General features: G+C 42.9%; 1 protein-coding gene and 1 long non-coding RNA gene across 2 annotated transcripts in view; one reads left to right on the top strand and one right to left on the bottom strand.

Moving 5' to 3' along the window:
• Positions 1-7,917, top strand: part of LOC110970856 (uncharacterized) — a 39,329-nt gene extending 31,412 nt beyond the window's left edge. Inside the window, exon 6 of the long non-coding RNA XR_007945872.1 lies at positions 5,458-7,917. This is a non-coding gene — a long non-coding RNA (uncharacterized LOC110970856). The remainder of the gene's footprint in view (positions 1-5,457) is intronic.
• Positions 7,918-11,274: 3,357 nt separating this feature from the next.
• znf296 (zinc finger protein 296) lies at positions 11,275-23,219 on the bottom strand. Its single transcript, XM_022221188.2, has 3 exons — positions 22,706-23,219; positions 19,521-19,871; positions 11,275-15,119 (listed from the first exon to the last, which is right to left on the bottom strand). The coding sequence occupies exons 1-3, from the start codon at positions 22,755-22,757 to the stop codon at positions 13,333-13,335; spliced, it is 2,190 nt and encodes a 729-aa protein (XP_022076880.2). The 5' UTR covers positions 22,758-23,219; the 3' UTR covers positions 11,275-13,332.
• Between the last annotated feature and the right edge of the window lie 411 nt (positions 23,220-23,630).

Here is a 23,630-nt window from a genome sequence, read left to right as displayed (position 1 = left end):
TTATAAAAGTTTTTCTTTTCCTGATGAAAGGAAAAGAAATCCTGTAGATTATTTTTGGCTGACTCTGGGAACTTAATGAGAACAAAACTGTCATTTAATTGTTGCTCTAAAAGCTTCTTTGATGAAAACCGGCTGGTGTTTTGCTTTGAAACAAACTGCTATTGAGGTCTGTGTTTTTAGGTTTAACACCAGAGTTTCTGAATGAACTGATAGTTGTTTCTTTTTCTGATCAATATGGGCATTATAATTGATGGTAACATTTACTGATCATATAATCTGCATGACAACATAACAGTCTAACATTCTGACCACCTGACTAATACTGTGTTGGTCCCTTTATGCTGCTAAAACTCCTCTGACCCAGTGGTTCATCAGGACCTCTGGGGATGTCCTGTGGATCCTGTGGGTTGCGGGGTGGGTCCCACCTAGACCAGGCCGATCCTGTTTCAGAACGGAAACTCCAATAACCAAAATATACACGGACTGTACACGGACCACGGACCCTACCCAATAGTAAAAAGTAATTGAAAGCAGCTATAGATGTAACAATAAAATGATAAACACATTAAATCACATGAGTTAATATTTCTTTTTAATGAAATAATACATTTGATTCATAGATTAGCCATTCTGCATCGTGAGTACTTTTACTTTAGGTAATTTAAATATATCTTGATGCCTTTTTTTTCCCTTGAGAAACATTTTGAATACAGGACTTTTGCTTTCACAGAGTATTTCTATTTTTTAAATTATTTTATTTAGTCTGAATACGTCCTTCACTAGTGTCCACAGACACATTTACAGACTTCCTCAACTGTTCTGCTGTAAAGGGTGCTCAGAGAGGAGATTCCTGCAGTTATCTGAAACCAACACTAGGTGGCGCTCTACTCCACATAAACCAGGCCACTGATCACTACGTCTACTGTGTGGGAGGCTCCCTTTGAATTGTGTTGACTATTAATTTACTCACTAAAATCTCCAAAGGCTCTTTTCACTGTCTCGCTCCCTCTTTTGGTTGGCAGAAAAAAATGAGCTGATGAAAATGTTGATGAACATGCACATTATATATCATAAAGGATGAGCTCTTTGTGAAACAAAAATAGAATTGACAGCATTTATAGGCTGTGGAAAGACTGACAAACACTTTTTATTTGCTAGATAACATACTGTATACTTTGATTTCACACCCTGCATGTTGTATTTAACCTGAAATGGTGTATTTACATAAAGGCTATATAAGGTGTCATTAAAGGCTGTTTTATTGCTTATAAATGATTTATAAATGTGTAAATGATCAGTAATGAGAATATATCCTCTCCTCCTTCAGGATTATATCACTTTGTTGTTTTTAGTTGTCAAAATCCTCAGATTGTTTTCATTTGGGCCTCTTATGATGGATCTTTATGAAAACTCAAAAAACTTAAAGCAATTAAATAGACAACCTCATTGTTTAAAGCTTATTAGAATGTGAGATTTGTTTTTCTTGTAACTCCTCACCCAAAAATACGTTTTGCAACCTGGCAACCCAAAAGTGAAACGCTTATAGCTGACCAGTAAAGCCTCATTTACCAATAATAACGCCATTAGCTGCAGTTTAAAAACATTTTATGAGAGGTGTTTTGTTATAAAGCAGCATCCTGATCCATCAGGTAAAGAAACACACCAGGAAAGACCTTTTAGTCATTGTTTTCCATTATTGGCTCTTTTACAGTTTGATACGTTGCCTTTTATGACACCAAATAAAAAAAAAATTGTGACAAAATAACCTCACATACTTCATAAAATGACTTTCTTTTTTTTAACAGAAAACTGTCCTTCCTTCAGTTGCTGACACTGTCTTTAACAAGAAACCAGTGTAATATCCAGTGAATCACAAACTTCAGGGAACATTCCTCAAAGGTTATTGTCTTCAGGAAACCTTGAGGCCTTTCTTCCATGAATGTTCCCTGAAGGTTCCTTGAAGGTTACTGTTTGGTCAGATAGACTATTCATATGTGTTTTTTGCTGTGGTGCCAATATGGTGTCTTGTAAACAGTTTTCAGAGGGGCTGCTTTCACCTCTTTCTGTGTCGACCACTTGTGAGCTGCGGTCTGGACTCCAATAATCTGAAGTGGACTTCCAATTACCGTCCCCTTCCTCCCCCCTCTATCCTCCCTCTTGTGTCGTGTCATTCAGTAAGTTTAAGGTGGGTATCTCCAAGGAACTGTTGTCCTGCGGTGCTCACTCCAGGCTTCTTCGGGGCCCTCCAGCCGTCCCTCCATCACACGCCTGATTAGGCCGAAAACGTGAGACTGACCGGGACTAAACAAACAAGAAGAATAGCGACACAGATCCACCTAATGGTCACCATTTAACTCCATTCATTGGCTCTCCATTATGGCCGTACGGTCTTTGAGGACAGGATTATAGGAAGCCTCGGTGACAAAGGTCAGAGGGCCGAGCAGACACTCCCACACCTCCCTGACCTGCTCTGATCCCACGACCTCGGCTCCAGCAGCCCCCCAACCCCGTCAGCGTCCCCGCTGGTTAACCTGCTTTGTCCCGGCCCGTCTTCTGCTGCACCATCACACCAGGACGAACGGGTCAGAAGATGGAGAAGCAAATCTCATTATCTCTCACTAAGACTGAAAGGAAAGCACCAGAAGAGACCAACAATATATTAAGAAAAACAAATCATGGGAGATTGCTTCTCAACTCAATACAAAAACACTGAACACACTGACTCATAAATTAGAAAACCAGTGATCACTTAAACAAAACTGTGTACACTTGTGCTGCCCAGTCCACCTAAATACATGAACATTGCTGTAAAATGACCTGTGAACACAAGAACTTTCTCCATTTTGCACTGCTATGCTGTCTATCGTCATGTCTGCATCATGGCTTCACACTAAAAAGAATAGGCAGAGTATCAGAAAAATCTGATTATGAGACATATTTCAGTGGAAACACAGTTGCAGCACTAATCGGGAAGTATAGAATGAGTCATCATACCACTAATCAAAACTGAAGCGGTTGTCCTCCTAAAACGATGCCAGGGTCAATGTGATACTTTCACAATCAAGCTCTGAAAACAGACAGGTGTTTATGACTAAGCATAGCTCAGAGTTTCTGTCTCAACTCAGACACTGTGAAGAATATTGCATAACATCAACCTTTATAGAAGAGAAAATCCTATAAAAAAACTACAAGACGAAAGTTTTTCTAAAGAGCATGCAAATAAGCATGACTGACACCGAGAGCACGTTCTCTGATCAGATGATACGAAGATAAACTTGCTGGGTTCAGATGATGACCAGTATATAAAGTGAGAACCTAATCAGGACGAGCACAGTGAATGCATGGTCCTGACAGTGAAGCACAGAGGTGGGAGTGTGATGACATGAAGATTATGAGTACTAAGGTGCTGTGAAGACGACATTTGCAGACGTCACCATGTCGACACACCAAAATCCTGTCCGCAGAAGCTCGACAGTCGAGGAACATTCCAGCGTGACAACAATCCACAACACACTCTCTAAATAACGCAGGAGTTTCTGAGAAAAGAAATAAAGAAAATTGGCCTTGGACCTGGCCAAGTATGCTGCCTGCCGTGATTCCAGTAAAACACCTTTGGGACATTTTAAAGAGAAATGTAGAGCAACACAACCCCTCCAGCAAACAGCAGCTAAAACAGTTTTTCTCTGAAGAAAAGCAGAACCTCTGTCCAGAAATCTGGCATCTTCCATGCTAAGGAGGACTGAGTCATCAGAAACAACTGGGGACATAGGAAGCACTAAAACATAAAATATATGAATCTCAGTAATGAAAGGTGTTACTGACTTCATTTTCACTGAGTTCCTACTGTATTTTTAATATAGTAAATCTAAGAATTTAGTTTTTAGTTTCACATAAGAGCAATCGTCCTACTGGTCAACTTAAAAGTGATGCAGTTTTCATGATTAGACATTTGAGTGATGCTCCACAGTCATACACCCACTTCTGTTGTATTCTGTAAAAGTCTTGTTGGTACTGAAGCAGATGTAGACCAGATATTTTTTAGTTGTTTCCATGGAATTTATGCATAAAATAATTTTGAAACCAAATTACTTTCAATTTCTTTTTGGTATGGATTTAACGTGATTGCATTTTTCTGAATCATATCATATCCTGTTATATAATATTCTCAATAAGCTTTCCTGTTATAATCATACTGAACTTATAGTAATTTTCTATCATGTTAGAATGAGCTCCATTATTAATCCTTACAAAGGAAGGTTTAAATTTTCTCCAGAAGCATCAGGTATTTCTACATGAGTTAAGTATTTACATTCTGCAGTGGTGGTAAAAAAAAAAGTTTTCGGACACCCTTAAAATTTACACAATCTCAAATATTATTTTGAAATATTCATGGAAAAAGATTTTTTGTATTTCAAAAGGTGTGGCTGCATTAGAAAGACACAAACAAATACAAATTATATTTTTTTTGTTCATTATTTACAATAAAAACTAACAAAACTAAATTCTTGACAGCTTCAGTATGTCGGTTCTCAACCTTGTTGGTGTCAAAGTCAGCAAATATCAGAGAATGTTTTCAAAACTGAACAAAAAATAAATAAATCATCACATCAACAAATTAATATTTAGTAGTCCTGCCACTAGCACACTGTAGAGCTCTAATCCTGCCTGCCATGTTCCCTGTCAGCCTTTCACACTGTTGAGGGGTAATCTTGTCCTATTCTTCTTGAATTACTGCTTTTAATTCTTTTAAGTTCTTTGGTTTATGTTGGGCTGCACAGTGGGTAGTGGTTAGCACTTTCACCTTGCAGCAAGAAGATCCCCGGTTCAAATCCCGGGGTGGGCCTGGGATCTTTCTGCATGGAGTTTGCATGTTCTCCCTGAGCATGCGTGGGTTTTCTCCGGGCACTCCGGCTTCCTCCCACAGTCCAAAAATATGCTGAGGTTAATTGATTACTCTAAATTGCACGTAGGTGTGAATGTGAATGTGAGTGTGTGTCTGTATATGTAGCCCTGTGACAGACCTGTCCAGGGTGTCCCCTGCCTTCGCTCGAGTCAGCTGGTATAGGCTCCAGCACCCAAGTGACCCTAATGAGGATAAAGCGGTGTATAGAGAATGGATGGATGGATGGTTTACGCTTTGAAACAGACCTTTTAATAATCCGCCACAGATTTTCAATCATGTCCATGGATTGAGCTGACCGATCTAAGACTTTTAACTAATACAGTGGACACACTGGTAAATATGACAGAGAATTTCAGGGATTTTTTTATTATGGGACAAAGTCTGAATAGTACTAATACTAAAAATAATTTTTTCTATTATTTTTATGATTTGTTTTTATGTTATGCAATATGTGTGAATTACTCTAGTAGAATTTCTCATGGACTTATAATAATTCATTGCTGTTATAGGATAAAACTCTCTCCAATTCTTTGCTGTATTTGTGTTTTTTTTAGATGGGAAACCAACATCCATACTGACAAAGCTCTCAGCCTCATTTAGCATGTCCTCTGTAAGGTCAGCTAAGGCGAGACATATCTCACTGGACCTTGCAGAGAACAAGCATGTCTACATCTCAATAACTAATAGAGACTCATTGCACTGATGCAGGGCAGCATGCAAAGAGGAAATAAACAAGAAGACTCTGGACAAAGTATGTAAAACAAAGAATGAAATAATCAGGGTGACAGAAGACATTTGTTGCATGTGGAGACTCTGGTTCAGGCGGTTAGAACTGCACTTCCTCTGCCCTCAGGCCTGCAGGGAACAAACACATGAAAGCATTTTCACCTGTCACAGGTCTGAACTTTACCTCCTAAACTCACTATGCATGCTATCGAGGCAGCACCTCTGACCCCAGCGCTGTGGGTGTGGAGTGACTACCGATGAGGTGTACTGGTCAAAATCCAGTTTTTCCAGCATGTATGAGTGAAGAGTGAGACGCTTCAGGGCTGGACGACAAACAGAACCTACTGACCTGAATATGTGTGTGTGTGTGTGTGTGTGTGTGTGTGTGTGTGTGTGTGTGTGTGTGTGTGTGTGTGTGTGTGTGTGTGTGTGTGTGTGTGTGTGTGTGTGTGTGTGATTACTTGAACAACTGAATAACTGTGTGTGTGTGTGTGTGTGTGTGTGTCAGGTTCACCAGGAGGGTCACCAGGTGCAGCAACAACAGCGTAATGTGTGAGCATTTAGGAAAGACAAAGAGAGTAACAGACGCTTGAAGAACAGTTTATCAGAGAGCGTTTGTGTGGACAGATGTTTGATTACCTCACCTCACCCATTTTCTATAGAATGTTTGTTTGATTGCCCGGTCGAAACTCTTTATATGAAAACTACAATGCAGGTATAAAGAAACATTTGCCAGCAAATCGGGGTCAAGTCAAGAATGCATTTCTGAAACCTTGTTTAGAGACCAAGACAGTGATGTAGTAAGTCATTAAATTACATTATATTGTACAGTATTTTATCAAAATGCACATTTCACATTTACATATCATATTGTAGTGCATCATACAGTTTTGCATTATATTGTGTTACATCATGTTGCACCAGATTGTATAATATAGAGTTATATCATATTTTATGATACACAATGCGTTTATTTTTGAGGTATGTTATTGCATCACACCATAGTGAATCTTATATCATACTATATCTTATCATATATATATATACTGTATCACATAGAAAAGGAGTGTATCATATCATATCGTACTGTACCATATTGTACCGAATCGGATGGTATCGTACAGAACTGTATTGCATTATAATTTATCATATTGTATAAAATCATATCTTATTGTATCTTATTGTACTGTATCGCATTGTTCCAAATTGCATTGTGTCGTAATGTATGAATCATATTGTAACGTAACGTAACGTAGCGTAACGTAGCGTAAAGTACCTTAACGTAACATAACATAATGTGACGTAACGTAGCATAACTTAACGTAATGTAACAATGTAACATAACAATGTAACATAACAACGTAACATAACAATGTAACATAATAACGTAACATAACAATGTAACATAACAACGTAATGCAACGTAACAACATAGCGTAACAATGGAGAGTAGCAGCCTAAAATAGCAACGTAGCAATATAATGTAGCATAACACAGTGTATCACAATTATACCATATTGCATACCTTTGCATTGTATTGTGTCAAATATTAAGTATTGCGTTTTAGGGTGTTGTATAGCTTTGTATTATATCTTATCACTTTGTATCATGTGACAATGTTATGTATCATATTGCAAACACTGTACATAATATTAATATATATTATACACAATTTTGTATCTTTTTGTACCATACTGTATCATGTTTTGTTGCTTTGTATCGTTGTGTGCTGTCTAGTATTGCACTATACTGTGGCATAACTAAAGTGTCATACTAAAGAAGTATTCTGTGATATTGTGTGGCATTTTACTACATTTCATCTTACCCACTGCATCATACTGTTTAGCTTAGTATTGTATCATATATTATCATATTGTGACTTGTGTCATATCATGGCAGTTCATAAATTTCTAACATTTCCAACATTGGATCATGCCTAATGTGGCGCATCGTATTATATTTACCATGTTTTATCATATATGACGTACCTAAGCATGCTATATTGCAGTATTGCATTGTATTGTTGCTACATTATCATGTCATATCAAATGCTTTGACTTTAATATGCTGAAAACTACATTATATTCCTTCTGTTCATCTTTGTAGACTTCAGATGGTAATATTAAAGTAATAGTCATGCAGTAGTGTGTAGCTGTAATCAAAGACCATTCATTGTATGTGGAAAAAAGTTGGTTGTAAATGTATGTGTTTTTCTGTGGTTCTGGCACAACTTGTCTTTGTAATCTTTCAAAATAAACCTCATTGGATCCTCAGGGAATGAAAACGAACCGATGGCCTTCACTCAGAGGGAAGCCTTATTTAGGTTAGTTCTGAAATGTATTTTCACCATCATTATCCAGCAACTATTTCACAGCTGTTAGATGCGACAGTACGTCTCACGCTGTGAAAAAAGAGAAATCAGCGAAACTCCTTCTCCTTTGTTTATGATCCACCTTCATCCAGACTCATGGTGCTACCTCATACTCAGGACAAAGTGAAGCGACACTCCTCCCTCACTGATCGGTGTCATTATATAACCCCCTATAAGAATGAAGCCTCCTTGTCTTTCCCTGCTCTCATTATCTGGAGGTGTTGAATGGCAAAAAAAAAGGGGGCAGTGGATTGACGGATGGCTGCCCAGGACCAAGTCGTCCCTTACCTTGTCCTCACACACTGTCACTGTTGGAGGGTGAGGGAAGGGTGAGGGAGGGGAGATGAAGCGAGTGTAATTCCAGGGTTCAGGTTTCAGTCTGCGGTCATTGCGGGAGGAGGGACGACCAGGAGAAGGTGGGGATTGTGGGAACTGTGCGAGTATAAAGAGCAGAGAGGGAGTCTTGTGGTTTGTCTGACCACTCCCAAATGCATCTTTGTCTTCCTTGTTATCCTCACCTCAGTCCGCCCTGCCGATGATTTAATCCTGAACTTCTGCCTCCTCTTCAGCATCTCTGAGAAGGAGGAAGACAACAGGACAGCGGCTGCCGAGATGATTGGAGGCTTCACACAATATGGCATGAGAAATGTGATTAAAAACTCACAGTTAATTGGCTTTTTACATGATAAAGCACAATCTTCTTCATACATAAATGAGAGGCTCTCATGGCCACGGGCCTGCCCTGTAGCAAAGCAAACATACAGCTCATACATTCCCTTTGTTGTTGAATTTTCAGAGCTAATCATCTTAACTTTAATCTGAATGTGAGATTGCGCCAGTGCTGCCAGAAAACGGTGCTTTACGTCTACAAATTCCATGACTAAACATGAAGTTGAGCAATTAGATGGCTGAGTTTTTCAAACGGAGGCAGATGGATGCTCTGTTTTACGGGTTTGGACTCTATATCATGACGTGTGATCACATCTGGGTCAGTCCGGAAGTGTTTTTTTCATGCGATTGGAGTTTCTCAGTCGCACTGTCCTGAATTTCTGGACTGTCCTGAGTCTCATTGAGTTTTCCTTCAGCATGCTTCCTTTAGGACTAATAATAAGCAGTTGAAAGGTCTATAACTTGTATGCAGATGATGCTCAGTTGTCAGTTTTACTGCCATAAGACAAACTCACCAATTTATTTCATCTTATTTTGAAGGTTCACAAATACAGAATACTATTGGAGTTCTCTTTTGTTTAACTCAGATTAAATGATATGCAGTAAAAACTGAAGTTGGATCATCTTTATTTTGGCTCATTTTAAGTCCACCACCGAATATACCTGTAACTGCAACCACTGAAGTGTAAATCCTTAAGGCTAACTAGGTCTTTGTTCCACATTGTTGTGATGAAAGTTGCATCTACTGTTCTGGTAATTGCCTTGTTTTCAGTCTTTATCCTATTTTAGGTGCCATTTTGTAAGTCTAATGATTTAAATATCTGTGTAAACACCCCAGCAAAAGGGTAAAATGCTTTTAATATTGTAAGAATAAAGGTTAGATGGCAGTATGAAACTAGTTTACTATGACTTGCAAAAATTCAGATGAAGAAAATAGAATCGGAAGACAAAAATCACAATATTTTCTACTAAATAACTTGAAATTGATAATTTAACAATAATTTCAGAATGATATTGTTGGAGGTTTTGGTAACCTAATGTTTTCTTTGTTAGAAGTTTTACACATCTCGGTCTTGAATCTGTATCTCTAGCATCTGAACTGTGGCCAGGAAAACTTCAGTATTTTTTCTGTGAGCCCAAAAATTTCCCCAAACTGTTTTACTCAACACTAATGGATGGTACATTAAAAACACACAATTTAACAACAGCTGCTAAAGTATGTGCAGCACTTTAACTTCCTCTGTGTCTGTCCTGCAGCGACCTCTCCCAACAAAAGCTTTCTGTCAAGCCAAGGCACAACTATTAGATCTCAAAGTCCGCGTCATTATCGCCTGGAGGCAGTCGCCGGTCAGAAAATAGTCCAAGACAAGTTGGCAGACGTGATAAAGTCTGCTGACTGGATGTGATTGGTTGGTTTGGGCACTGACACTGACCTGTACAGTCTCAGATAGGTGTGGACTGTCGGAAGACAAAGGGCACTCAGGGACGTGGAAAAGATATCCACTTGCTGTAGGGGCTGGAGCGCTGTGTTCTGCTCTGTATCACCTTACCTTACATAATTGGGTCCATACGAGCACCAAATGGCGCCGGCTGTGGCGCCCAACAGACAAGTAGAGCAAAGTTTACCAGAGGGGGAGACGGAGGATGTTACCCGTCACCTGTACTGTCCTCCCTCCTCGTTTTTTTTCTTCTGTCTCTGTGGAGAAAAACGGACAAACTGACTCATCTGAATCCGAGGGGCTTCTGTCTTCACTTCCTCCTTGTCCCCCATAACACAATGGTAATTGGTAGGAGTGGGCGTGTGTGCATCTGGTGCAATAACCCCCCCCCCACTCCATCTAACCCTCCTCTTCATCTACCCAGCCCCCACCCTGTTGAAAGCTCATTAAAAGACCTGCTGTTAATGAGCTAGAGGGATCATAGAACTTCATTTTCATTAGGAGGGGCTGGGAGGGTGGGGTTAAGGCCAGAGATGCTGGTGCAGAGGTTTTTATGCCCTTAAAATGGAGTCAGCAATTATCCCAACCCCTTGACACTCCCCACCCACCCTGCTCTGCCTCCTAACATGCCCACAAACAATAACCAAACTGCTGCCCCCCCCACACACACCCCACCACTGCCACCACCACCTCTAATTTTGTATCCTGAGAAATCCTGATCACCCGTGTCCCATCATAGCTCGCTGCACCCGTCTCACGATCTGCGGAGTGACTGACACTAACTCGGATGCATCTACACACACATGCAGGACAGTACACACTCATGCATACATACACCCCACCCCCAGCAGAATTACATTACAGTGTTTCTAGACAAAGCCAGTAACATCACAAGGATGTAAACAAGGAGTGAGGGTCCCTAATCCAAACACTCGCATTAAAAATTTATAAGTCAGCGCTGACTGTGGTCCTCAGAGAAACGACCCACACTGACTAAGACGACATCCTGGTGAGAGAAGATACTTAAAAATAGTTTTCGAAAACCTTTGTTGTGAGTCCCAGAATAAGAAAGGAAAACATGCATAACTCAAAAGCAACCACAAGCATTAAAAAAAAGACACAGAAGGGAAGTAAAGAAACAAACAAAACAACTCAACAATGTAAAATATTTTACCCCAATTCTTTATTGAGGCTCCTTGTGACAAGGTCAATTACAAAATCAAGTTTACAAAGACAGGAGAGCGGCGTAGGCTCACAACAGCCAGTGTTCAGCGTGAAAGGAAACACTCAGCAACACTAGGAAAAGTGAAGAGCATGTAACAGGGGCAGGCAGATAATATTATTAACAGCAACAACAATAACAAGGATAGCAAGAGCAAGAATGTCAATCTATGTACAAAAAATATTTTCCCTGAACAGTTACACTGCACTCATCCGGAATTCATTTTTAAACAGCACACACAAGAACCTGCTTTGACCTGAATCGGTTAATGGGAGCACAAAGTCACAGTAGTCACGAAAAAGGTGGTAGCAATTTACTTGAACTCTGACCTGCTTTATTTGATAGAATTAGCAGATTTCCCTTAAATTTAACTGTTCTTTAAGTCTTCACCGGTGGCTCATCATGAACCATCAGCAGCTCAACACTAACTAAAGCTCGACTGACATATTGGTTGGCCGATATTGGCTCACAGATGCATCGCTATTGGCATGAATGAAATCCAATATATGCCGATAATACATATTTTTATAGACCATAACTAGGCTGCTTAGAGTCATTTCAATTTGTTTAATCAGTTTGTCCAGCAGCCCATCTCCAGTTCAGCTGTTTCCAAGAGTCCCAGCACTGTGCAGTAATATGTAACCAGACATATTAGAATAAAACTGTTTTATTCTTTACAAATCGGCATCAGCACCAAAAAAAACAGTATCGAGCTTTAATTATGCCGAGTCAAGCCATGCTAAGGACTATATCACAGGACAGAAGGTTCAAGTACACGTGTCACCTGAGGATTTTTTTCCCGAATATGTACACAAACACAGAAAACCATTCACACAACTCACTCATCCAAGTGCTCGCTTGGCAGCTTCCCACCAATCAACTAGCTACTGACGCTCCTCTCGACCCTGTAGTTCAGCAGTGAAACAGACTTTTTTTTAGTTGCACAACCACCAACATGCAGCATCTATAAATTAGGAGAAACTCCAACACAGGCAACGACTTAAAAAAAATTAAATGGCTGCAAAACATGCACGAGCTTAAGCAGTCGGGCACTGAACAAGTGTAAACAATGAAAGAGCGAAATTACCGTCACAATAATAAGTACAAATAGAGGGGAAAAAAAATAATACACACCCGTTTCACATGTAGGTAAAATTTGTTTTTTTATGCATAGTAACTAATCATGGAAAATATCAGTAGACGAGACTTTAAAATCTCCATATTCACATTTATAAAATTGGGGGAAGAAAAAAAAAAGAACTGAAAATCATCCATACATACTGTCACAAAGTGAGGAGCACAACCTTGCTCGGCCCCACAAGCCTTGTAAACAATACGTTAAGTGACAAGTGTTGTGACAACCAAGCGCTTTTAAAAAGAGGAGTCTGAGACACTGCAGGCAGACAGTGTTTGGATTCATTTCACCTCTGCGTCTGTTCAAACATCTTTAGTCTTTAAAAGGTCTTCTCAAAAGAAAACCAGCAACAGTTAGGTAGCACAATATGACCTCTCTCCATTTGTTGGTGCTGAAAATATATTAACATTGTTCTATTGCTAAGCCTTTTTTTAAATTCAATATAATCTTTTCTCTGACAGTTACGACGAGTCTCCACCTGTCCAGTGGGTCACCAGAGACATAAAGCAAATGTTTTCTGCATCCTGCACTGAAGCATGGTGATCAGTTTCCTGTGGCGGTTCGCTTCCTGTTCGAGAGCTATGGTAATCTCCCTGCTGAATGTCATGGCCTTGTTTTTCTCTGTGGTGCAAAGAACTGTAGGCACTTAGTTTCAACCAGCAGCTTTGCATACAATTGTGTAAAACGTGGCTGCTGTGCGCCTCAGTGCCGCCTGCTCTCACAGTGCTGCAGCTTCTTCCTTAAACTCCAGTTTCACTTGCAAGTCAGCTCAAAGGTGGGACAAGTTTTAGTTTTTCGTTTTTTGAAAGGGAAAGTTAAATCCTATGCAGTGCCATTTTATTGTCAGTAAGTGAATGAGAACGGCTCTCAGGGTGCAGAAGTCAAAGCCAAACTCGCCTCTGCACTGTTGTCAGGTGGGAGGTCGCCCACTACAGCTGGACTCCCTCTGCTCTCCACAAACTCTGCTTGGCTTTGCCCCTCCTCCACCTCCATGCTTTTCACTGCATCCCTATGCATTTTGCTTTCCGTTTCTGTCCGATCCAAACTAGCCTCATCCTCCTCCATCTTCACCACAACTGCTGCTGCTTCCTCCTCAGCTTTTATAGCAGCTAAAGTGTCTGCGGCGCTGGCCTGTGCGTACGCTCCGACGCTGGCATGGCTCAGGCCGTGAACTTTCTTCAGATGTTTCTCCAGCGTGGCATAGACTGTGAAGGGAACAGCACACAGCTGGCACAAAAAGGAAGCCTTTGCTCCCTGAGCCCCGTGGGTCTTCATGTGGCGCGTTAACTTTGAGCTCTGTGCACAGGCGTAGTTGCAGAGGCCGCAGCGGTAAGGCCTTTCACCTGTGTGACTGCGGCGGTGCACCGTCAGGTTGCTGCTGTTTCTGAAGTGCTTGCCACAGAACTCGCAGGCTTCATCCTTCTTCTTCTTCCCACCTGAACTTGCAGAAGTAATATTATTATTATTATTATTATTGCTCCCTCCAGTGTTAGCAGCTCCTGCTACACTCCTCCGCTCATTGTCCATCTGCCACTCCTGCACAACCTCGCTGACTTTGGTTGAACTCCACTCTTTCTCAATGATCTCTCCTCGTTCGTTCTCCCACTCTCCCACTCCTCGAACCCTGTCGCCCATCTCTGGACGTTTGGGCGTGCAGTTGCCACTAGCGATGCCACTCTCGCCGCTGCCTCCCGTCTCTCCGCTCTCCAGGGAGCCCTCAGAGGGACTGGCGCAAGGCGAGGTGTGCGGGGGCTCCCCCTGCCCCTCTGCCTCCTCCTCACCTCCCTCTCTCTGGCGCTGGTACAGCCTCAGCAGCCCACTTTCTGGTGGTCTAACCTGGGAGGTCAGCAGCATCAGACCAGAGGCTATGGAGGGGTGTTTGGGGAGGGTGAGGTCCAGCTCAGAGGGGCCCTGGGCTCTCACGTCTGCACCGACCTTCCCCATGATTCCAGCTGGCTGCATCTGAATCCTCCCTCTCACCGCCTGCCTCCCTACTTCGTCCTCCATCATACCCATCTCCACCGACTCGTATCCGCTTCCTCCTCCTCCAGCCTCGCGATGGTGGCTCCTTATGTGACGGGCCAGCTGCCCGCTCTGGGCGAAGGCCTGCCTGCACACGCCGCAGTGATAGGGCCTCTCACAGGTGTGAGTCCGGCGGTGGGCTGACAGGGCGAGCAGGGACTGGAAGTTCTGGTCACAGAGATCACAGTGGAAATCAGCCTGGAGGGATCCAGTGTGAGGGAAGGGAGAAGCTGCCGGTGGGGACGAGGACGGAGACAGCACCAAGCCTCCAGGGGAGCTGCCAGTGGTGTTATTATTCCCCTCAGCGAGCTCCCTGAGCCGCACTGAGAAGTTCAGAGCCTGGAGGTTGCTGGAGGAGGAGGTGGTGTGGGTCTGACGGGAACGGCCGAGGCGCAGAGTGGAGGGCTGAAAGGCTGAGGCAAGAGCTTGGCTCAGATGGCGTGGATCTAGAACGGCTGCAGCAGGTTTGTGCTCTTTACGGCCTCCTCTTCCTTCCACATCGGTGTCATCCTCCTCGTCCTCCTGGTAGATGCTGAATGAGTGTGTGTGCTGAGCGTGCTGTAAGAGCGCCCATGCAGATGGAAATACGCCTTCACACTGCTGGCAGGTGAAATACGACGGCTCCTCTGGCACTGGAGGCAAAAGATGGACAGGATGGAGTTAGCAAATATGATTTATGGATGTTAATAAAGAAGACAGCATAAAAAGTCATGTGAAATGTCTAGATTTTCACCTGGAGAAAATTCACAGAGATAAATGCCAACATGGGAACAGCTGTAAAGAAAACAGTGACATATTGTCACCTTACAGTGACTTTGTTAGCACACATCATTTACACATCCGGCAGGTCCAGAGCAAAACACACTGAACACAAAGATAAACACAGCATGCAAATGGTTGGTTATTCAGACTGATTTCTACTGTTCTTTCTAGAAAAATGCTAAAGCTAGAAAACTGTGCACAAAATGTTTTTGAACTGTTCAACAGGTGAAAAATTCTCGACCACTAAGTTAATTTGCACTCTCATCAGGTGAGGCTTTAAAGGACAATGATCAGATAGTGTGACCAGAACAGCACACAGACACTCCTTTGACCAGTGACTATAAAATGCATCTTAATCAAATGACACGAAGCTATTGATGACAAGAGAAAGACGAGAGCAGGCTATTGTCATGTTGGATGCTAACAGGTCAGATAGAACCGTAGCTAGGCACTAGAACGTCCACAGCTGCAACATTTGTCCTCCAAGAACAACTCAGAATGAACAAGATGATCCTGTCCGCCATTTTCATCAAGCACTTCAGGAAAAGTGGGACAACGTTCCACAAGCAGCATGGACAGTCTCATTAACTCTATGCAGAACCGTGGCTTTCTGATCTTGATCTGCCCATTCTCGTGCCCAATACAGTGCATGCTCGGTGGCTTTATCATGTTCATTCCATTCTAGAGATACAAATACTTATTCTCCGAGGTAAAGAGAAAGCAGAATTAAATAAAATATTACATTCTGCATTCATATTTTGTTCAGTATTCACTTGGAGTTGTGGCAGGAAAGTCGGAAGTCCAATATCTTCTGTTCTTTTAGCTCTGTTTTTGGTCTCCACCACCTGCTGAAGGAAATATCTGGATTTTTAGCACTATGTGAGTACAGTGAGTTACAAGCTTTGTTCATCTTCTATGTGGCACTAAGCAGGTGGGTTTTAGGGCTTTTTTGTGACAATTCTTGGAAAGCAATGAGAATGAATCTGAAACTGTAAAGTTGAGAGCCGGACAATCAAAACAAGGAGCTCAACGAGTCAACAGAGCTGAAGAGATGTGGAGAGTTAAGTGATAATTATGTGTTTTACCACCAGAAGTGACCACTTTTACATACAGATCAGTCAGATCATCCCCTATAAATAAATGAATAGTAATTATGCCGCTTTTAGAAGTGGAGCGACAAAAGCCGAATCTACAAGGTGAGCAGGCAGGACAGATTGCTATGGGATCGAATAAATGCTGAAGGCCAGGTGATGAGGAAGGAACGCCCAAATAAGGATGGAAGGAACAAAACAAGGCAAAGGTGTGTGGAAAAGTATGACCCAAAGCAGAACGGAGACAAACGGGGATCCGGAAGCCGAAAATCCAACAGCGAGGCGAGCCATGTCGCAAAGTACATCTGGAGATATTTTTATATGTGGATAGCTTTGTCTCCTAACCGAGAGCCACTCTCCAATTAAGCTGCAAATTGCTAATTAGCAGAACGTAGAAAACGAACACTTTATGCAAATCAGGCACTGACTCAGCCTGCTTGACAAATGAGGCCTTTCTGCATAAATCAAAATTGGAGAGAAGATCCCCAAATTGAGGGGAAAACAGTTTTTTTTCACTTTTCTTTTTTTCTTTTTTGGAGAGGTTCAAAGCCGACTCTAGTATAAGCCTCTTTCATGTTTCCTCAAGTCAAATCCTTCTGTATTTTACTGGAGGGGGGGAGGAGAGTGAAGATGAAAAAGAGAGCAACTGTTTCTTTCTCTTTTTCCCCTCTCCCGCCCTCCCTCTGTCTGGAGACGAGAGGAGCTATGGTGTTCGTGTCCTTTAACCTAGCCTGAGGAGAAACCCAGGAGAAGTTGAGATACTTCTTTTAAAAATAGGGTGAAGAGTGAGAGTAGGAAAAAAAAGAAGAGAGCGATAGGTAGGTCAGGGCTCAGGAGATAAAAAGAAAATGAGATAAAAAGATGATAATGTAGTACAGGGGGCCAAGAGACACCACGAAAATATGTCACCCCTTCGGATTGTACTTGAGACCCATCCTCCAACCCCGGCTCTTCTCACCCCTCCGCCTCCCCAAAACCCTCCAAATCTTTCCCTGAGGGGGGGCTTTTGTCTCGGGGTCCTGGAGTGAAACACAATACCCAGCCGGTTTCTCTTTCCTTCACTCTCTCCCCGCTCACTCTCCACGCTTTTTTTTTTGTAAGGATTCCCATTTGGCCTGGGGTAGCACTTGAATATTAAGCAGAAGCAATAACTACTAATTAAAAATGCAGATTGGCTGGGAGCACTAACGAGCAGCAGGCAGAATCTCTTTTCCCTTGGGAGGCAGAGGGAGGAGAAAAAAGAGGAAAGAAGAGGAGGGGGGGCGAGAAATTGAAAGAGGGCAAAGCAAAAGTGTGTTGAAGATGGGGGGGGGAGACATAGAGGAGGGATGGGGGAGTTGTTGGAGATGAGGAAAAAAAACAAACAAGGAGAATAAATAAAAAGGAATGAGACAGATGCACGCGGCTCTTCAGTAATCCATCCTACTTCTACCCCCTTTTCTCTCCTCCGTCCTCGCCGCCGCTCCTCCTGAATACAGAAAATAGACGGGAGGACCTGTCTGTTGTGGGATAACTGCTCTTTCACTTTCAGTCATCTTCTCCGGCGCTTCAGATGCTCAGTTTCTCTCCCGCAAAACGGCTCGCCCCTCAAGTCAAACAGGGCGTCCTTCTCGCTAACAAGACAGCAGGCCGTCCGGTTAAAAACACACTTTTCACTGATTTGACACTTTTTCCTCCTCAGCAAAATATAAACTCACCAAACAAATACAACCTACATTCTTGAATAAAAATTTAATCCCAAACTTATCTACTTTTGCATTATTCACAAGCTGTCATGCTCTTTCCCCCCCATCCTCGCCTCGTGCACGTGTTAGGTTTGTTGTATAATCCTGCAGGCACCAAATTACTAAACTGGTGCGCTCTGTGACTCTAAGTGAGAGACGGAGATGAAAAAAAGCACACTGAAATAGAAAAACAAGTGAGGTTGTGGACAAACGGAAACGGTGCATGCACTCGTCCCCTGAGCGTTACACAAAGGAAGGAACTGCTAACGTGTGTGTACATGACAGCGAGAGTTTCAAAATGTGAAAAAGGGGCACTGACGCCGAGCATGTGGCAAGCCACCGTGTCCACTTGCAATCATTTACAACATCTTTCAGACTCCTAAACACCTTTGTCACTTTTGAGATACAGCGTGACCTTCAAACGCATCTGACCTTTTGCAGGGAAAAACACAACAAACCCTCCATCTCGCACACAATTTTTATTCCAGGGGACATGAAATTCTTCAAAAGGATTTTAATGAGAATTCATGAATTTCTGATTGGGTTTTGATGGGCTTGATCCCCACCGTGACATATTATGGTTTGGCACGACCATCACAGTGTCCACAGCCACGTTTTTTTTCTTTGCTCATCTTCTCTAAAATTAAAAAAAAAAAAAAAAAAAAAAAAAACAGCAGCAGGAAAAGCGTGAAGAAAAAGACCTTTAAGAAAACCAGCGCTGATGTATTATGCACTTAAGGCAGAATGAGAAGAGAGGGATGAGTTAAGATGCAGAAAATGTGAAAACAAGGGGAAGAAGGAGATGAGGGCGAAGGAGATGAATAAGATGAAGAGAAAGCGAGAGGAAAGAGGAGATTCCCAGGAGCTCAGGTGGCTCGGCCCGGGGCAGAACAGTGGGAGATAGCAGAGGAGCTGCACATGATGCAATGTCCTCCATTATAGTGTCATGACAGCGAGGAGAGCTGCACGATCTGCCTCACATCCACTCCTCTGACCATTTCACACTGCAGAGCGTGACTACAACACTCAGCCCCCTTTGCAAAATAAACTGGAAACATGCTGCTGTCTCGGGTTGTGGAGGAGGGGGGGGTCTGTTTTCCAGGACGCAGTGGATGACAGGCAGGGAGAAACATGTTTACCTGGCCATTCCACCTAAGAGACTGACAGTCAGGGAGACGGGAAGGAGCTCTGGAGCTCAGGTGCTCAGCGTGGAGCCCTTGGGGACCCTCGATGCCCTCCGAATGTTCCTGACGCCTATCCTTTCCACGCAATTAGCCTGTGCGTCACTAACTCGCGCAGGTCTGCTAATGGCAACTGCTAGTTAATGAGCTGGACTCAAGAGGGAGGGAGGAGGGAGGGACAGTTGTTAAATGAAGAAGGGGGCAGTTGAAAAAATATATAACAAAACAAAAAACAGAGTCACTAATTAGCAACCTGTCTTCTTCCGAGTGCTCACCTGCTTTGCCGTGCTCCGCCTTCACCTTCACGCCAGGCTCCTCCCCCCAGACTCGCTTCCTGGCCGCCCCTCGTCGCAGCTCGATGAAGCCCGGACCCGGGTCGGTGCCGTCGACCTGCCGCCGCACTCGCCCCGCAGGTGAAGGAGGGGTGGCGCTGGCATTCTGGGTTTGGTTTCTAGTGCTGCAGCCGCCCTGTTTGTGCTGGATGAAGGCCAGGATGTGGGCGAGGGGGAAGGCCTGGCTGCACTGGCCACAAGTCAGAAGGTCACGACCCTCGTCAGGAGCTTGGACCTGCAGACAAGGAGGAGGAGGGTGGTCGCCTGATAAGCCGTCTGCCATATCAGGGACATCTGAGGGGGGAAAGGGGAGAAAGAAAGCTCAGTTACTACCAGAGGAAACATTTTTACTCCAGAATGAGGTTAACACAGACAGATACAAAACATTTTTAGTGCCTAAAAGAGAAATAAAGGGGATTGTTTTAATATCTTTACTGTCCCAGAGGGCCAGCAGTAACCACATAATCCAAACAATAATGAATAGAAAATAAACATAAAATATAAAAAAGGAATCACATGGACTTGTTTAGTTGTTCTGTAGAAAGAGTTTTTAAGTGTCAGCGATGCTTCGACAAACAGCTGCTTAATTGACAGACAGAACATCACTCACTTCAGTAATATTTCAAGCAAAAAAGCACAGATTCCAGCTTCTCAAATGTAAACATGATCTTATAAAGTGAATATCTTTGTGTTTGGGACTACTGGTGACACAATCAAAACATCTCAAACACCAGCTTGGATTTTCACACATTTACAGATCAAATGATTAAAGATGAAGGCTGCAGCTTTAATCTCTAGATTAGCTGGTAATGACAAGAATCTTTTGCTTTAGCCCCAGTGTTTTTCAAAAGGATATCAATCAGTTTCTGATTCCAAAGACTATCTTTTCTATTTTATTCAGTAATTTTCATACTCGTTTTTCTGTAGTCGAAGTTTGTACTCGAATGCATGGTTGCAAGAGAACAATTTAAAATGTACTCATATACATAAAACTTTGGAGTTGTACACATTTTAATGGGTTGGGTGGACACAGTAGTGTTTGTAAGTGCATCAGCTGTAACTTAAACTGAAATTTCTGCATTAGTTGATTTTAAAACTAAATTCAAGTTGATGTAACTTCATAAAATTGACTTTATAGTTTAAATATTCTTCGCATTGAGTAAAGATTTCAAGTCCCCTTTACTTTAACAGGCCTGGACAATATTAGATAGTTAACACTAGTGGCTAAAAATACATTTGTTTGCAGAAGAAAAGCTCATTTCCATAACTCAGTGTAGTTGGTTGGTGGAACATCATTTCACTAGAAATTATCTGACCTCAAAAACACTGATGCAAACTGTTGTTTTCGTTGAGCCCAAACATTATTTTTAGAGTTAGTTGATAGTATCTAGTCACATACGTGCTCTTTCACTAATCTACAAGTTTAAATCAAGCTTTCAGATACACATAGAGAGAAGTCAGTCACCCCAAAAGGCATCTGAACTTACCAGAGAGTTTTGGGTCTCACTAATTTTGAATGTCTGCGTATGTTTTTGAAGATGTTCTTACAAAATACTTACAAAGAGCTGTTGACCTCAATGGAGCAACAAACAGGCGTGGTGTTTGAATGTGCTACTTTCAGTTGTAAGCTTGAGATCAACGAGGCCAATCTGCTCAGCCAACACTGACCACTTCCTTTAACCAACCCAGAACAGATCTGCTCGCTCTGCAGGCTGCTGCTGCTGCTGCTGCTGCTGGGTGCAAACACAGAGTCGCCCACCTGTCCATCTCAACTTCAGCCTCCATGTTCGTCTGACAGAAACTCACAAGTCACGTTACTGAATCAAAAGTGTGAGATTAAGGCTCAAGCCTTCACCTTTCACTCTGAGTAAAAATGCTGCCTTTACCAGCCACAGGCGGCGGGAGTTTCTCAACAGGAAGGGGATTGCAGTAAAAGAGAGAAAAAAGTGACTCGAGGTGTTTGAGATAAGAGCCTCTGTGTTTTTGTGTTGCTCATCTAATTCATACTGACAAATCTTATGTGGTTTCCAACGCACAATGAAGAGTGTTGTTGAAGGGGCCTTTTAAGAGCCTGTGTAAACTCTTTCTTCAGATAGTCAGACCAGGTGAGGAGGAGGAGGAGGGGGGGTCAGAAGTCTATTGCTCAACACGGTCATGGGCGCACCTTGATGCCTGGACTAGATCCACCTGCCCAGGCTGGGCTGGCTGCGGTGCATGTGGGACAGGTACAGACAGTACAGTCTGAAGTCGGATCTCGCCAGTTGTTAGTCAAAAATGTCACCTTTCCTGTTTGAGGGCTGCGCTGTTTGTGCAGACTTGCAAGGCGCGGTTACACTCACGCACACACGCACACGCACAGGGTTGAGTCAGGGCCTGTGGTCACACCAGACATGCACCACTGGTCTCCAGTAGAGAACTGGAAGAAACAAATGCTGAGTTTCTGTCCTGTTGTTTCCTTTGTGATCTGAATAAACAGAATCAAAATGATAACCTAAATGAAAATCTACTTTTTATTATTTACATGATCCATCCGTATTAATCAACTGGTCGAATTCTCAGAAGTCTCACATGATCTGCAGCAGGACGCAGGGACTCTGTTGGCTTTAAAACAAGTGATGCGTCCCAAAAAACAGATGAGGGTTAAAAACGGTCACAGACCAGCCAGAGACCAACAGAGAAACTTGATCATCGTCTAACCTGGAAATATTAATCATCGTGTTCGGACCTGTAGCCTCTGGAAACAGCGTGCCAGCAAACCGGTCCTTCCTCTATGAGAGCTACGGCAGCAACAATACGCATCAGGACAAACACAGACCGAACACCGTGAACCCTTATTTAAATATCTGCCTGCAAAGTCTCCAAACGTAATTAAACAACCAGATGATTGTGTTTGGGGTCAGTGTGAACACAAACACACTTTAAAATCTGTCGTTCATGGTTGAGAATTAAAAGAAAAACATCCAGCATTAATCTGAGATACCTGGTGCGCATCCAAACCACGCGCGTAATTTGGCGATTAAAAATGAACCTGGAGCTGAATTTGTTTAAGTTTCACCCAAAAAAGGGAGAGAAACATCCAGCCGTCCTTCAGCGTGTCCACACACACCGCTGCTCTCCCTCCTGCCTACCTTGAATTGCACTCAGGTGCTGCGGTCTGCTTCCAAGTTTGCGTCTGGACATCTCGTGGAGCTTTTGGCACCTTTCTGGGTCCCGTAGAGGCAAAACCCGACCCGAACCAGACCCCGTCCGGCTGCTCCTTCTCCGGTGAGTTGAATCGAAACCCGAGCCGCTCGGACGGACTGATAAGACTGTCTGTCCTCTCCCTGGACTCGCACTGAGCAGTGAAGGCAGCGTTCAAGTTCACGCTTCTTCCCCCGCAGCGAGCGGAGGGCAAAAGGGGGCATGGGCGACTGGAGGCACCGCCCGCCCCGCCGCGCTGCTGCTGTGCTCCTCCGACCCTGACCCCGCCCTCCTTTTGGGTAACACGCTCATTTTGAAGCGTTTTCTCTTTTACACTTTACTCTTTGTGGTTTCTACTGAGCTTTAACTGCCGCTTTCAATCAAGGTTTTTACATGTGATAGTGAGAATCTGCATTAGTTCCTCCTGAGCGGCGCAGAGGAACTAACCTCTCCGGCTCTCCACAGGTGTCTCCTAAACCACATAGGAACCAGGGTCACATTCACTTCTCCTTTTTTTCTTTTTGACCAGCTGCGGCTGTTATTTATGTGCATTGAAAATGTGGTAAACACGCAGGAAAACAAGTGAAAAGTTGCAGAACAGCGACAGAACACGGAGCGTCAATGAAACGCTGAGATGTGTCGCCGCCTACCGACGCAAAAAACGCACCACAACCCAGAAAATACTCAAAACAACCCAATTTAAGCTGATTTTCTTGTCCAACATTTGAGGAATATCTCTCTCGATATAATCCTATTTCAGAGAGCATGAGATTTTTGGATTTTTTTTTTTTCCCTTTATAAACTCTTGCGCATTCAGACGTGTTACCTCAGTATGTACAAGCAGGGACAAAATTGGAAATTTTCATTGCAGTT

The sequence above is a fragment of the Acanthochromis polyacanthus genome, chromosome 13 (assembly GCF_021347895.1).
Source record: "Acanthochromis polyacanthus isolate Apoly-LR-REF ecotype Palm Island chromosome 13, KAUST_Apoly_ChrSc, whole genome shotgun sequence".
Taxonomy (NCBI): domain Eukaryota; kingdom Metazoa; phylum Chordata; class Actinopteri; family Pomacentridae; genus Acanthochromis; species Acanthochromis polyacanthus.
The sequence above is the reverse complement of the archived record's forward strand: the minus strand, read 5'-3'. Positions and strand labels throughout refer to the sequence as shown.